The sequence below is a fragment of the Rhinolophus sinicus genome, chromosome 5 (genome assembly GCF_057876585.1).
Source record: "Rhinolophus sinicus isolate RSI-liver-muscle chromosome 5, RSI-T2T, whole genome shotgun sequence".
Lineage (NCBI taxonomy): Eukaryota > Metazoa > Chordata > Mammalia > Chiroptera > Rhinolophidae > Rhinolophus > Rhinolophus sinicus.
This window is the reverse complement of record NC_142505.1, coordinates 94,105,878-94,122,317: the sequence shown is the minus strand read 5'-3', so window position 1 is coordinate 94,122,317 and position 16,440 is coordinate 94,105,878. Positions and strand designations below refer to the sequence as shown.

Genomic DNA, 16,440 nt, shown 5'->3' with positions numbered 1-16,440 from the left:
TACTCATTCACAACTGCATGACGGATTAGACCTAAAACTTCCCAGTGTGAGCAGCTGTGTGTGATGTTATGAAGACAGCGATTGTTTCCAGGGAGATTTTCTGACATTCTTTTCTTCAATTTCAGACACATACAAAATGAATTTTGAGTGTATGAAATGAGGATAATTGTGGCAAAGGTCGTGAACATGATCCAAATAATAGGCTGGAGATGCACAGTAATTTGTTTATAATTGGATCTCCAGCTTCTCAGGTTGACCTCTCTCGAGTATAATTTTGCATCCTGTTTAACCTTACCAGTGTCAGCTCCCCTCCGCCCCCCACCCCCCAAACTTCCTTTCTCCCCAAAGGCCTGAGCTGTCAGTGCTGGAACAGAGGGGTCTGAGGCTTTTGTAACCAAGTTTAACTCAACCACTTTCAGGCTACAATGATGGCGCTTGCTCTGCTTTAAACACCACTCCAAAGGTCTAATCCATCCTTTACGACTCAAGAAGTCCTCCAGTGCCTTTTGGCTTCAGCTAATTTCTTCTTCATACCCACTTAAAATATTTGTCCTTTTTGGAACACACTAACTATATGTTTTTTCTTCCTAGCAAATGATGATCTATTAAAGTATAGAATTGTATTTATTATAATCTTTAGCACAGTGCACTGAAGAAATACCGACTGAAATGAAGCAAATTTGCCCAATCAATTGTATAAATTTGTAGCACGCTTGGTTTATAGTATTTTGCAACAATTACAATGGCCAAAATCATCCTCGATGATTTGCATTCATATAAAGGTATAAAACACAATTAGCTTCAAAACAAATAGGACATTACAGAGCCCATTTCCCAGGACTGATCATGGAACAGAATCAATTTTTGTCTTTTGTTTTTCTGCAGTACAATTTTCATGCCACCTTAAAGAATAACATTTGGCAATTTTTCAGGTTGATGAATGCGAGCTAATAGTTGGAAAGTACCCACAAGAGTCAAAGCTGAGAGATGAAAACACGATGTTCTCCATAGTTCTAAGCGAAGCTGGCATCTGTGCTGAAATGTACTCTCACACACAATATATTTATTAATGGCATTAAATGACAAGTATAACTGAAGCCAAAAAGTATCATTTTCTCTCATTTACTGAGCAAATCTGTATTAAGCACGATGACGTCTCCGATTTCTGTTCTATTTCACACTCCATTATTACCCTTCTCTTCTCATGTAATTAAAATGTAGCAGGTAGTTGATGCACAGGAGGGAGTGTCTGTTTTAAAAATACCTTTTTATAATCAAATTCAAGCACTCATCTTATTTATGGTCTGTCTACCTTAATACATCAACTCACATTTCATTTTAAGAGTAATACCAAGCTCTGTTCACCCATCTTTACACATTTTAAAGTAACTGCCGATTCATATTTTTTCTCATTCATTTGTTCAATAAATATTCTAAGTATCTACGATGTGCTAATTACCAAGGTGCTTAAAGCTGTAGATACACAGATGAATAGGTTTAGGTTACTCTCTTCTGGAGCTCACAGCCTACTTGGAGAAACAGCCAGGAAAATAATAAATGCAGTACATACATGCCCCTCCCAACCCCGGCATCCCCATGACACTAGGTACAGCAAAACACAAAATGTCAGCTTAACCTGGGGGGACTTGGGAGAATAAATGAGAAGATAAAAGCTTACAAAGGACAATGTTTATAGAAAATCAAATGTAGATACTATTTTCAAGTGAATTCTGACCTCTTAATGGAGGAAAGTCCTGGCCTGGCCGCTCAAGAAACAGGACTCTGAGAATGATACGGCCCTGTCCTCCCAGCCTGCAGCTGATGGGGGATCTCCCTGGATCTATGGGCAAGTAAGCAAGCTACCATGTGAAGTGCAAAGTGTGCTGGGCCAGAGCAGCTCCCTCTCTGGGATTTCACCTGGGTAACAAGAGCCAGGGACGGGTAGAAGTGGGAGCTGAAAGGGAAAGGTCATCCAACAGAGAAGGTCAAAGGCAGATGCATGTTGAAGTTCCAAGGAGGCAGAACACCCGAATAAACACAGTGAGTTAATCAGTAGCAAAGCAAGGGTAGAGGGTACCTGGCCTACAAACAGAAGAGAATGTTCCAGGCAAGATCAATGGATGGCATGTGGTCCAGGAAAGCCAGAGGGCAGACATCCCCAGAGGGCCTTTGGTTCCTGACAGCGCTCTGGGTCGCACTGCTGTGAGGCCCACCCATGGACTCATGCACCCATGCACCCCCCCGTGACATGGATACCTTCACTCCTCTCTACTTCAGTTAGTTTGACTGGGTCACAATTCCTTGAGCCCTCACCAAGCAGAAGATATGTCAGCGTTCTGAGTTATGGAACACGCTGGCCATTCTCTCTGGCTTTTACTGTTTTACAATGTGTCCAATTTACAAGTATTAGAATGCCTTCCTCTGACCCTCAGTGGATCTTTATCTTACTTTAGCGTAAATAAATCATGTTTCAGACATTGCACTGAACAAATCCAATTTGTCTTCATGAAAAATAGCACTGGGAGAATGGGCAGCATAGGGTACTGATCAAGAGACTGGGCTCTAGAGCCGACTCCCTGTGACCCGATCTCAGTTTCATCGCTCACTGACAGCGTGACCTTGGGCCAGTGACTGCAGTTCTCGGAGCCTCTGCTTCACCATCTGTAGAATGTAATAGTGGTGCCTACCTCATAGGGTTTTTATGAGGATTATATGGGGGGGGGGATTAGAAAGTAAGTTCTGTAGAAGCTTTTATTACACAAGTGGACATTCATTTCTTACATAATCAAATATACAATGGTTTGAATTTTATAATATTTGATGAAGGAAAACAAAAACAAAAACAGAAGTTAGGAGAGCTATCATGCACAGGTATAGGTAGCTATACTGTACTGAGGACCCACCCTGCACCTGGCACTGACCAGGTACTTGACATGTATCATCTCATGTATGTGGTCTGCACAAAGGCAACTGGCAATTAACAAACACATAGTGAAAGTTGACTGTATACCAAGCACTAGGCTGGGGCTACAAAGAGGAAGAAAATACGATCTCCATCCCTGAGAGTTCCCAGTGGGACTGGTGTGCTGAAGCTGGCTCAGGCAACCTCACACTCTCTATTTTGGTTCAATCACCTGCAAAATGAGGCTGTCCAATGAGGTAATTCCTAAGGTTCCTATTTCATCTAACAAGGAATTATATCACATTCACTGGCTAAGAGGTCTTACCTCTTAAATTACCCTGCCTTTTAAGATTTGCCACTTAACCACTTGTGCTAAATAATAGTGTAGATGATCAATGACGCAGTCTTTTGAGAGGTCGTGGAGGTCGAGCACTTTGGCCTGGGCTGCTAGAATGCACTGGCAGAAGCAGCAGCCCTGTACAGAGGGAGACCTCACACAATCGAGGCAAAGCCCAAAAGATCAAATCATAGTGCTCCAACAGTCTTAAAGGACACCAAAGTCAACACACTCATTTCTACACCGAATCCCAGAGGAACAAGGGGAGGTAGTTCATGGCTGGCTAGACGCCCAGTTCCCTGACACTCATGCTAGGGCTTTCAGCCCTAGCCCACAATATAGCACACTGGCTAACAGCCCAGGCTCCAGAGCGACACTGCTTGGATTCAAATCTCTTCTCTGCCACTGTGGAGCTGTGGGATCGCCCATCAAGTTATCAAGCCTCTCTACTCCCTTGTAAAGGCAGTATCACAATAGTACCTACCTGCTGAAGGATAAGTTAGATAACACTTATTAATTGCAACAGCTTGGTGCATGGCACACATGAGCCTTCAATAAATGGTGACAACGATGGTAGCAAACACTCACATAAAGCACCTACTATGTGCCAAAGCTCCATTCTAAGCACTTTACATCCATCTCCCCATTTATTCTTCACAACCATCCTATGAACAGGTAGGTATTGCTATTAGTCCCAGGAAAATACAGCACAGAGAGGTTAAGAAACTTCCAAAGTAAGTAGCAGAATGCAAATTTGTACCGAGAGCATCTGTCTCCAGAGTCTGAGCCCTTAACCACTATTTGGTAGTGCAGGGTCGCTCGTGACTTTCTGTTGACATCGAGTCTTCCTATGGGTCACAGGCTGCTATAAATGCTTAACACGAATTAACTCACTGACTCTTCACACCAGCTGATGACACAGGCATTATTATACTCGTAATTTTATGTTAATTATTTACATTAATACTGGAAGGGCATAAAACAGAAAGAGGACACAGCAGAGGGAGAGTGTCATCAGCTACAGTGCAGAGAAGTGAGATAAGCACTGAACATTCACAACTACCAGGAAACTTCTCTAGGCAGAAAACGTCAGGGGATATACCTCAGATGGGAGCGAAATTTATGACTGGGTGGCAACAAAGATAATGAACCATTTTGCCAGCTTCAGCATTTTGCTGAAGAGCTAGATCATCATAGCAATTAGGGGGGAGGGGTCCAGTGCAGTAGGAAAGGTTGGGCTTTGAAGTCCAGCACCGGTTCTTTCACTTACTGTGTGTCTTTCAGCACGTCCATCAACTTCTCAAACCTCAGCCTTGGTTTTCTTTTACTAAAATGGAGGTAATAATCCCTAATTTCTAGAGTTGGTTTTAAAATGAGATATTTTAAATGCCAAGCACAGTGAAGCACAAAACAGACACTTAATAAATACTAGCACCCTTTTATAGCACAGTGTATGATGAATGAGGGTAGGTTGGCTTATGGGTGTTCACAGTGCAGGTAAACCATACACACTCCTCCATGTAGGAAAAACCGAGGAGAAAAGTGTAACCTTGCAGTCCTGCCTAGTGACGAACACCAGGATATTCTGCCAAGAGCAACACCATCTCTCTTCTGATTTACACCTGGGGCAAAGAAAACTTGGTCAGATGTTCGTCCAGACTGCTATAAAGGAAGGACTCCTCTAGCATATCTCCTTGGGGACGGCACCGAAAGCACACCTGACAGCACAGTAAATTCTGGATATCCAATCTTGGATAAATTGCCAAGTCCTCAGAAACCCTTTCAGATGACATCATTTTCTTGGTTCATTATTACTCACAGGGTTTGATTATAGCGTGAGCTTCCCCAAATCCCAAATTAGTCAATATTCCAGGTGTACAAAATAATCACTCCTTCGTATTGGCAATGCTTTCAGCCCCTGCATAAAAGGCTTAACTGCCATCTCATTGATTTCCTTCGCTCTTTCACCCCCACATTCTCCAATATAACACTGGTGAATATCTCATTCATTTTCAAGATCTTCCCTGTCAGTAAATTATTTGTGGAGTAGAATTATAATTCCAAAAGAATATGTTTTATACTGTGGTTGATGGGAAAAATATGCTTTGAACTTGCAGGGAAAGAGCGATTTTCTGACACTTCAGCTCTTATTTGCTCAAACGCATCACTGTTACAAAGCACCAATTATGACTAATAATGGCATGATTCTCCCCTCAGTATGTACTTAGTTTGGTAAAGCGTTAAGAACTCTCAATTTCGGCAATCAATTTAGTTAACTATGGGCAATAGCCTATTTACTATAGCTGATTACCTTAATGTCCTATTGCTCCCTAAGCTCACACATACACAGAATGAATTGTCACTCAATATATACTTGCATATACCTCTGATTATTAGGCTTGCCAGATAAAACACACTCTAGAAGCCATATTTGGGTAATATCACAGTCATCAAGGTTTGAGTTCATATTCACCACACTCACCCCTACATCTTGCAGGTTTTATAAATTAACTTCATGCCAAACTAGGTAAAAATAACAAAAATAGACCCAAATAGGGTAAGGGGATACACGAGTTTCAGCTAAGTTCCAGTGGGAAGGTAACAAATTCTATATTGCTTTTTGGGCCCCACAATCCAACCATCTCACCAGCCAGATCTTGGGAGCATTCCAGAATATCTTCCAATCCCCCAACTCCTATCTCCAACCAGTTGTTGATTAGATGTGTCAATTCCATCTTTTAAATGTCTTTTCAATCATTATTCTCCAGTCTACTACCCTAGCTTCAGTCTTCCCCAATTTAAAATTGCAATGCAGAAGTTTTTCCATGTTACACGTTTGTGAAATACAAAATAAAAACTTTACAGACCATGCATATCAACAAATTGCAATTGTGGTCACTTTCAGACCAAATGGAAGCAGAACACCCTTGAGAGTTCTAAACTCTGAGAAACTTTCCCCATTACATTGCATTCTCACCTGTGCAAGCATCTGGACTACACATCTGATCGTATCTCTCTCACCTGTTTATAACACTTCTCTGAATTGTTTGTAAAGTTCAAGTTCAAAAAGTGTCTACAGAGTCTAATTCAGAAACAGAAGTTAAGGTGTTTCAATTGTCTAGCGCATATTACGTTGGACCCTAAAATCCCATGGAAATTGACCTGTAGCTTTCTCCAAATGTAATGTTGTGGTACCAGAGACTTTCTATATTTTACAAAGAATGGAACTATTTTCCACCTCAAGAAAGACATCTGTAAAATCAAGGTAATTTTTTGATTAGTTTCTTAGCTTTAACTACAAGTATTAATAAGTGAGCCATTCTGATGCCTGGAGCAGTGTCACTCATCTTGGCATCCTAATTAAGTCCTAATGAAGCACCAATAGCCCCTCCCATTTGTGATGAATGAAGGCACATGAAAAAAAGATGCAGTCTTGCTCTTCCCAACGTTCAGTCAGCATGGAAAATGCATGTAAAAATTATTATCGGAAGTGTGAAGTATAATAATAGATACATAAAAGGAGCTACAAGAACAGCAGAAAAGGTTTTGCCAGGCAGAGAAGATGAAGAAAGGCAGCCCAAGCAGAAGACACTGCCCAGGCAAGGCAAGGAAGTGCGACTACGCATAGTGTTGAAGATAAAAACGAACTTCAAAATTCAGAAAAGGCAAACATCCACTATCCTATTGCAGACTGCCACCTGAAAACCTCCCTGTTACTTGTGTTACGGTCACTTATCTTTATCAAAGAGGATTTATTTTATTGCCAATTTAACTACTTACTTTTGACATCAGGTCCTTTATGACCTAAGAAGTTAAATTACTTATATTGGTAGAATGGCAAAGGAAATCCTTTGGAAAAACAACCTTAGAATAACTCTAGAAATAATTTTGTCAGGCTTTTCTTTTCATTTGAATTCCAACAAGCAAATAGTCAACCAGTATAGTGGCCCTAAGTATCAACAGCAAAAATTTCTTCGAAGAAGTATACTCACAAATTCCTAAAAAAATGAAACATGGCTAAGCTCCTCTTATTTCCATCTTACCCAGGGAGTGACAAAGAGAATATCCCCCTCCCCAGCCACCAAAAAATATCAAGGAGACTCCCAATTAACCATAGTCATGAGCTACCCAGTTTAAACAAACAGTTACAATTCTTAAATAATCCCCAAAGTCTAATTTTACGGAGCTGTTTCAAGGTTCTACCTCACGAAACCTTTCATAATCACTACTAAAATGTAGGAAAACTTTATACTTTGAATTTCTCCCATATTTCCTCCTGCATTATTTACTTAAAGTGCTTGTAAACTACAGGATACAGAACACAGCTATCAAAATGGAGAGAAAGCATACAGGAGATCGTAAAGGAGGGAATGCCTCCAAATTGGATGACTAGCCTCCGAGGAATTGAGATTAACTAGAAGTCCATCCTACAGGTAACCGGAAAAAAAAAAAAAAAAAAAAATATATATATATATATATTTTAACCAAAACACCTGGTTGCTGGCTATTTTGAATCACACTGCCACCACTTTTCCACCTTCCTCCTTGCCCCACCTTTCCCCTGCCCCAAAAGAGAGCTAAAGAAACTTGTGTGGTTTTACTTACAATTGTGAAGTTCATGACTTTGAGAATCCAGATCGTCATGGCCAAGTTCACCAGTATTAAAATCATCAGGAGCAGGACAAAGAAATACAGGCATCGTTTCCGCCAGCCATAAATCCCCACTTTGTACACTTGTGGTCCCTCGGAGCTGGGCACGGTGCTCCGGTGGTGTGTGTACTGTTCCTGAGGCATCTGAAATAAAGGAGGTGAGAGAGAAGCACTCACATTAAACTGCTGAGGAAACTGCTGAGGAAAAAGAAAGGAAAAACATCAACTGATGAAGAGATATGGCTGGCGGCTGCGGCCTGTACATTTCCACCTTCCCGACAACTCTAACACTCTCTTTCCTCTGGACAACAGAGGCTCTTAGGGATGCTTGCATCCGCCCTCTCTTTTTATGCAGCCATCTCTCATGAGGTGTCCCAAGACGTCCACATCCACACGTCATGGGAGGCAAGGACTCCAAGGAAGTCATTTCCCAAATGTCTCTTAGAATCCAACATCTTTGTGAGGGAGTCGCTCAAAGTCCTATCCAAGTCCTGAAGGTAAAATTTAGAATTCATCTGAGAAAACAGATTAACCCCAGCAGATCACTGTGGTGGTATAATGATATTATTTGGGCAACTTCTCTGGGGGGTAACGACCTCGAGTGCAATTATTCTGCATTGCCAGAAAGTCAGTGGCAAAAGTGACAATTTGGATCTTCCCTCTATTCCAGAGTTCAAAGGGATGCTGATGAGCACACAGATTAAGCCTCACTTGACCCAAGAATCTTCAACAAGTGATAGCGTGTGCCTAAATGCTTCCCGTGACAGAGAACTCACTACCCTGAAGGTTAGTCCTTAAGGGTCAGACAATTCTAATTGTTGTCAACCAACCCATTTATTAAATAAACATAAAGGAGGCTCAAAGTCAAGTAAGGTATGAACATGCATTCCGGGGGCTTGCAGCCTACTGCGAGGACTGAGTTAGTTAAACAGTGATTACAGCAGAGTGAGATAAAGTTAGAAAAATACTTGTCAATATTAAGTAATATGCCAACTCCCTTTACAGTAAGGAAGCTTTCTGAAACCCCTGCTGTTGACAAAAGCTATCTGTATACCAGCACTACTATTATAATTAGGTACCGACACACATCAAAGTAAGCTTATCACTTATATACAATACTAAAACCAAAACCAATTTTAAAATTAAATACAAACAACGCTACCAACATGTGTCATTAAAAACAGGAAACAACTGACTACGTACAAGGATGAGGATGATTTGCTAAAACTAAACTGCATAACGTGGTGCCAAGGGCTTCAGCCCAGCATCACCCGAGTACATCATCCCTACTCGGCCACGAACCACGTGACCACAGGGCCCCTACTAATTTTCTCCACCCACATTACTGCAGAACCCTTTTTGGGGATTTTTACTTCACATGGCCCTCATGTAAGCATGCTTCCTCCTTAAGAATCAATGCTGCCTCTGTTTATTTTCATCTTACTCAACAGCAATTACATTAGTCACATGTGGTGCCGAAGTGACCATGGTGATAAACAAAATGTGGGCCCTACATTTACATCCTTGGTTATTAGGTCATCTTCCAGATGATTCAGAATGATTATTTTATGGTTTTCAGATAATCATTAAAATGTATGCATACAATGTAAAAATCTCCCACCCCCACCCCCAGAGAACTCATGGCCTTTAGGCATCAGTGGAATTTCACTTGAAAAAACAAGTGAATCCTTACTATGGTCAACTGAAATGCTCAATAAAGGTCTGCATGCCATCTGTCTCATTCTGAACACAACCCTAATATGAGTATATGTTTAAATATATGTGTGTGGAATGAATAAATGAAAATAAAAATAAGTGCATAACTGATGACTAAATGAATGATTTCCCCTCCACTATAAATCTGCTGCCATCTGGGGGGTGCACAAAAGTCCAAGCCAAACACCACTGGGAAGTTCTTGCTTGTATCTTTGCAAATTTCCACTTCGGGCTCCCAAAACACTGAGTTCCCAACCAACCAGTTAGGTTTATGCTCTAAGAAAATCTCTATTATATTACTCAGCTCCTTACAAGCCTGCAGATCAGGGCTGTGTTGTAACAACATGGGGACATCACAAAGTCATTTCTCACTGGTCTTTTTACAAATATCATTAAGAAGGGGAAAAAATGTCTTATAAGTCTGAAGAAAGTTAGGCCTTTATTTTCCATTAAATCATATTCCATAAATTAAGAAAATTATCACAGAATCTTAGAATCATATCTGAAATGTCCTTTGATTCTAATTTGATGGGTGACCTAAGACTAGCGCTTACCCACTTGTGCTTGGCTAGGGCAAGGACAAGAATGAAAGTCTTTGACTCTTATAGGTATGATGAGCAGTGAGAAATTCTTCACAGATGAGGGTACAAATGAGAGATACATGTATTGCTACCACACCAGTTGCCTTTTCGCTGACATTTGTCCTAACCAATTTAGGGATTACATAACTTAGTTATAAAACAGAAATGACATATTCAATAAATATTTATAAGAGGCTAGGGAGATGAGTATCACACATAATGTTTTTTCATACATAGATTGTTAAAACTTGCCAGAATTCAGGGATTATCTTTCCTCGGGACACTCTATCCTGACGCACATCGGAGGCACCTATGGAGCTCTCCAAAACATCTACGTGCAAGTCAATTAAATAATCTACAAGGGTGGGACCCAGGATTCAGCATGTTTCAAAGCTCCCCAGATAATCCTAAAGTGTAAACAAGGTTGCATATCACTAGTCTAGAATAATGTCTCTCAATGCAGCAGAATCCAAAAGAAATTTAACACATGCAAATTCACGTTTAAATTCTGAGCTCTAGGATGGAATTAGAACAGTTAAAAAGCTTCCCAGGTCACTTCAAGAATTTGGAAAAACTTATCTCAAAAATGGTCTTCATCTTCTTTTTTCATAGCACAACCATTTCAAGACAAATACTTTGAGACAAACTCTAGCATATAAAATAGCAAGAAAGCAGAGCTCTGCTTAAAGCAAGAGCAAGGGCTTGCCCACCCTTGAGACACCTCTGCAGAACACATGTATTCCTAGGAACCAATGACTTTGCCCTGTACTTCCAGAAACCACGCAAGGTTACTGACTAGCTGAGGTGCTCAAAGCCCAGAAGGGGAAGTAACTCTCTTTTCAAGTCACATAGGAAATTAGAATCTGAGGGGGATCAGAACTCAGATCCTCTGATGCCTGGTGCAGTGGCATATTTTGCATGTCATGAGGGCTCCTGTATCTCTACCATACATCCTGCCTACTTCGCTCAGCCAAATGCCACAAAATAACTCCAATCTGTGCCTTTGTAATTAAAAAGAGATAGACTGATGGATTGATCATTTGATCGATCAATAAATAAGGAACAGGGAAGGGAGTAAGCAATTTTGTATGAATGATTACATGAGGAAGCCTTGTCAGCTGAACATATTGTAATGGATACATCTGTTGTCAATAATTCTGCCCAGAAAGAGAAAATTAAGATATGCTGAGTTCATTAATTTTTTTAGTAAAAAATCAAAACATGTTGAAATGATAAAAACGTAAGAGGAAATACAATCTCCAATCTGCGTTCCTTTTTGATTCTTCCCCAGAGAAGTTTGATGTCCAGGGAATGAAGGTGAAGTTCCAGGTCCTCCACTGTCCAGCCCCTTCCTCAGCCCTAAGAGGGGCCATAGCAATACACTAACAGTGTCATAATGTTTTATAAAACTGACTTAAGTTAGATGTATTAATTGCAATTAGCTAAGACGCTGTCTTTTTCAACTTCCTTTTATGTTGGATGGCTTTAGAGGATTTACATGCATTTTGGAGATCCAACTAACCGGAAGTTAAATTGGGGGTTCACATAGTTTGGGTGCAGTGATATATATCTCTACGGTTTGCAGACACGTTCCTGTAGAGGTACGTTATGGCTCACTCTCCTGGTGCAGAAATGTCTTTCAGCAGCTCTTACACCCTTGGTGCCAACTCACCAAGCATGGTGCCACAGAGGCACAGGACCAAAAGACACACTGCAATGTAAGCATCTCCTATAATGGCCAGTACCAGAAATATGTGGGTATAGAGAAGCCAGAAGCTAGTTGGACATTTGTTTCTCATCATCAACTATATAATCATCAAATTTCAAATGTATGATTCAACTATCACTGATACCTAGTCAAAATGGAAATTATCTTCTGTCAAGAATAAGTCAATTCAGCATATGTAACTATAAATTTTCCACAATTTTTTTCTTTTTTTATGGGAATCACAGAAAATAAAATTAATCTGACTTCTTGTGTTTGCAGGTTATATGCACTGCGTGTCTGTATCCTATATATAAAGTTACATTCTTTATGCATCTACAGTAAAAAGAAAAATAATTAAGTTCTATTGAAATTGCCATAGTAGACAATTATCTTTCTATTGTCTATACAGCAAGTAATAGTGCCAAGTAGCTGTCAAATGAAGAGAGTATGAAAGGATATGCAACCAAAACCTGTAGAAAAAGTATGTCAGATAGTTAATTATTAACAATATTATTTTTCTGGATTTTATGATATGCCTTCTTTTAAAATTAATAATTTAATTTTCTTTCTCATTCTAAATACATATTCATGTTTTTAACGTAGGTTTGTGCTTCTAATTCTTTTGGTTTTTTCCTTAAAACAGCCCCACATAATATTTAAGCTTCAGGCCTCACGAAACCTGATCCTCCCCTGGCCCCTCCTGTAAGGGTGCCGAAGCACACACCAAAACACCACCATGAGACGTCACTGCTCAGCTGAGCCCCATGGCAGGCACAATGATCTGGAACTGGGAGTGACCATCAGACTTTTGAATACATAAGAAACCCTCCCAGATTTTGATTAAATGCAGATTTCGAGGCCTCACATCAAAAGATTCTAATTTAGTAAGTCTGGGAGCAGCTCAGAAATCTGCATTTTTAACAAGCACCAAAGTTGGTTCTGATAGTAATAGCCCAGGCACCATGCTTCAAAGACACGGATTTAGATCCAACACAGAAAAGAATCCCAGGTCCATGTTTGCCTCTACTCGTGTTGTGTTGCTTCTCACCAGATCACCCATCTTCCTCCCAACCCTAAATATATATACTGTGTTTCCCCAAAAATAAGACCTAGCCAGACAATCAGCTCTAATGCATTTTTTGGAGCAAAAATTAATAGAAGACCTGGTTTTATATATTATATCATATCATATTAATATTATATTATTATATTATATTATTTTATATTATTATATTATGTTATGTTATATAAGACCCGGTTTTATAGTAAAATAAGACCGGGTCTTATATTAATTTTTGCTCCAAAAGATGCATTAGAGATGATTGTCCGGCTAGGTCTTATTTTCGGGGAAACAGTACTTTGCTACCTTTCACATTTTCGCTGCATTGCTACCCTGGATCTTTCCTTTCCATCATCCTCTCTCAGGAGTATATTGTATATTATGTTCTTTGCAGTCTTGGTTTTTCAATGAGCATAGATCTTTTCTGCCATATTCTGCCATATTAAAACAAACAAACAAAAAAACTTAGCTTACCTTTATTATCCTCTCTACATGTTCCCTAATTTTACTCTCATTGATGCCCAGGGTTCCCAGATCATTGGCAAATCCTCAGAATCTCAGAATCTCAACCATCTACTGACATAGGCCATTCAAAAACCTCTCGTGATGTCCCTGATCAAAATTTAATGTACTTTTCTTAATGTCCATTTTCCTTGAGCCTTCTGAAGCTTGACGCTTTGACAACTTCTCCCTCCCACCTTCTTCTTTGGCAGTCAGGACACTGCAGGCCCAGGGCTTCTTTTCGATATCTTTGATTACTATCAGACTTTCCAAACTCTCCTCTGTGTTTCTTTCTAACAGATTCACAATATGAGTTAGTGTTCTCTCTCTCATCTCAGAAACAATGCTTAGTGTCATACTTGCACTTTATGCTTCTACGAGAATGCAATTCAACTTACCATGTTAACCCGTTCCCATCTCAGACTGGATGTGTCTAAATGTCTTTCATCCATCTACTCCCTCATCAAATAATTACTGATCATTGATCAAATTCCATATACTGTGTGAAGGGTTTCAGGATACCACAGAAAGAATTACCTTGCCTTTATGATGCTCACAGCCTAGGTGGTTGGGGAACAATGAACAGTACGTGCATAAAGAAACAGTACCTACACTGAAATATATATATATATGGTGATGTTAAAGAGAGCATCACAGGATGGAAGGTACTTTTCAGACTCATCAAAAGAGAGCTTTCTGAGGATGTAACATTTAAGCTGAGACGTGAAGGATAAGAAAAAGACAGCAAGGCGAAGGCTGGGGTAAAAAAATGTTCCAGGCAGAGGAAAGAAAGCAAATGCCCCGTGTGAGCAAAATCTGTGTGATTGGCTGCAGTGAGTGAAGTGGAGAAGGGCGTGAGCTGAAAACGCTGGCTAGAGTCAGATGACGCTGGGCTTTGGAGGCCATATTGAAAAGTCAGATGTAATTGAGAAGGCCCTGAAAGCCTATGGCAGGTTGGAAACAAGGGAGTGATAATCTGATTTATAATAGCAGCAATGCCAGACCACGTAGGGGCAGAATAAGTATTTGTTGTTTGATGGTTTATAACAATCTTTTTCCCCCCCTGTTTCTATACCAATCATACCTCAAAACACTCCCAAAAGTTGAATAATTCAGCAAAATGAATTTCAACCCATCTAACATGTCCCTCTAGGAAGCTTTCTTGCATTTGAGGGGGTGTATCGGCATGCGAATTTTAAAAAGGAGTCTCTGTATTCAAATTCACCTTTTTTCTTGAGAATTACAAGACAGGAATACTTTTCATCAGATTTTGGGAACAACTTTACATTATTACACAACATATTTTAGTCATATATATCATTTCTCTAAAGATTTCCTAAATTCTTCTAAGTATTTAAAACTTCTTTCAACGCCAATGGCACCTAAACAATGATATGTGTATGTATGTGTGTGTATGTAATTCTGTTTGTCTGTCTGTCTGTCTGTCTGTCTGTCTATCTATCTGTCTGTCTATCTTAGTATACATTTGTTCAATGAGTGAATAAAAATAAAGCCAATGCTAAATAGCAAAGTGTATACTCCAGCCATAAGTAAACAGCTATAAGATCAGAAACAAAGGAATGAAAACTTATACTTGCCTCCCTTTCCAAAGATGCATGCAATTATACTCATGTTAACTAGGCTGAAATCCAAAAGATTATTGTATTCTTTCATGAGGCTATTTTCAGTGTTCACCTGTTTATAAACAAATTCAGGTGACTTAAAGATAATCTGTTTCTTGCATACAAAATGCAATAGGATTACATTCCCCAAAGAATGAATATAGTGAAACTTTCTGTCGCTTTGCCACTAGATAAGAAGGAACTATAATACCAATAGTCAAGGCAATGTCGTAACATAATAACCACCTATAATAATGGGCTAATTACAGTTGCCAAATATAATAGATGTAGGGTTTCCAAGGAAGGTGATCTGGGTGGGCGTATTATTAAAACATGATTTTGAGAGCCATAACCTCTTTCAAATCATCATACCTGGAATCACATACCACTCTAGAATCCAGGCCTGGTGCTAATTTAATGTGACAGTCTCGAGGAGAAGATCCACTTTTATGACTTGGACTTGGGAAGGACCTCCTCTTAGGCTGTGTGACCTTGTGTCCCTTCTGCACTGCAGCCACCAGCAACCCTGCTGTGACTGTCTGATGCCTAGACAAGCTTTTCCAATGGCCTCACAAATGCCCAGCATCAGACATAGGAGCCACAGAGGGATTTGCACAAAGCGCGTGGTTGCTGTGAAATTGTCACAAGGATCCCTGAATCAGGCCCAGCCTAAGTGGCCCCTGGCCCCTGCAGCTGCTGCCCCTCTAATTAAGGAAGCTGCATTCGATGCCCAGTTTAACCACACTGAGCTTCAAGGTGATGAGTCCCACCTCTTTGACAAGCCTTTCACATCTTAATGCAGAAGCCGGCCTGATCAGACTCAGGTGGTCATAGATTTTATACCATGTTGCCTTCCCTTCCTAAATCTGGCCAGTACCAACCATCTACTAGAGAATCTTATACTTCTCCCCATTCCAACATTGCATCAGTTGATACAAGAATGATGGAAGGTCTTGGGGCAGAAACATACACAGCAGGCACACGTTGGGAGGCTGCATACATATTCTAGAATCATACTGTTTGAAGCCATCACTTTTTGTCTGCACTCAGTGCTTTATTTCAGCAGGGTTCTTCTTCAGGAGAAAAACAAGTGTTTTCCTTCCAAATAAAATATCTGGAAAACAGTGACAGTATCTGCATTATCAACCTGCTGTGCGAGAATGCATTATGTTTTGAGGGGCGATTAAAAAACAATCAGTAACCTTCTAAAGACATGTCAATGCCATCAAGTTTCCTGGTGATTTTTCTTTGGGGCCTGTAAAACTTTATGGGCCATGGTCTTCTCTACTAATGGGGTAGAGCTGAGAACAGGGAAGCATTTCACAAATGCTTGCTGGACTCTTCCACCCACCAGGCTTCATAA

At 40.1% G+C, this 16,440-nt stretch overlaps 1 protein-coding gene across 3 annotated transcripts in view; it reads right to left on the bottom strand.

The window, feature by feature from the left end:
* The window catches only part of SGCD (sarcoglycan delta), an 837,085-nt gene that overhangs the window by 335,406 nt on the left and 485,239 nt on the right, over nt 1-16,440 (bottom strand). For all 3 annotated transcript variants that reach the window (XM_074313830.2, XM_074313831.2, XM_019750404.3), the window contains one exon: nt 7,845-8,033. In XM_074313830.2, the coding sequence (XP_074169931.1) occupies nt 7,845-8,033 (189 nt within the window). The remainder of the gene's footprint in view (nt 1-7,844; nt 8,034-16,440) is intronic.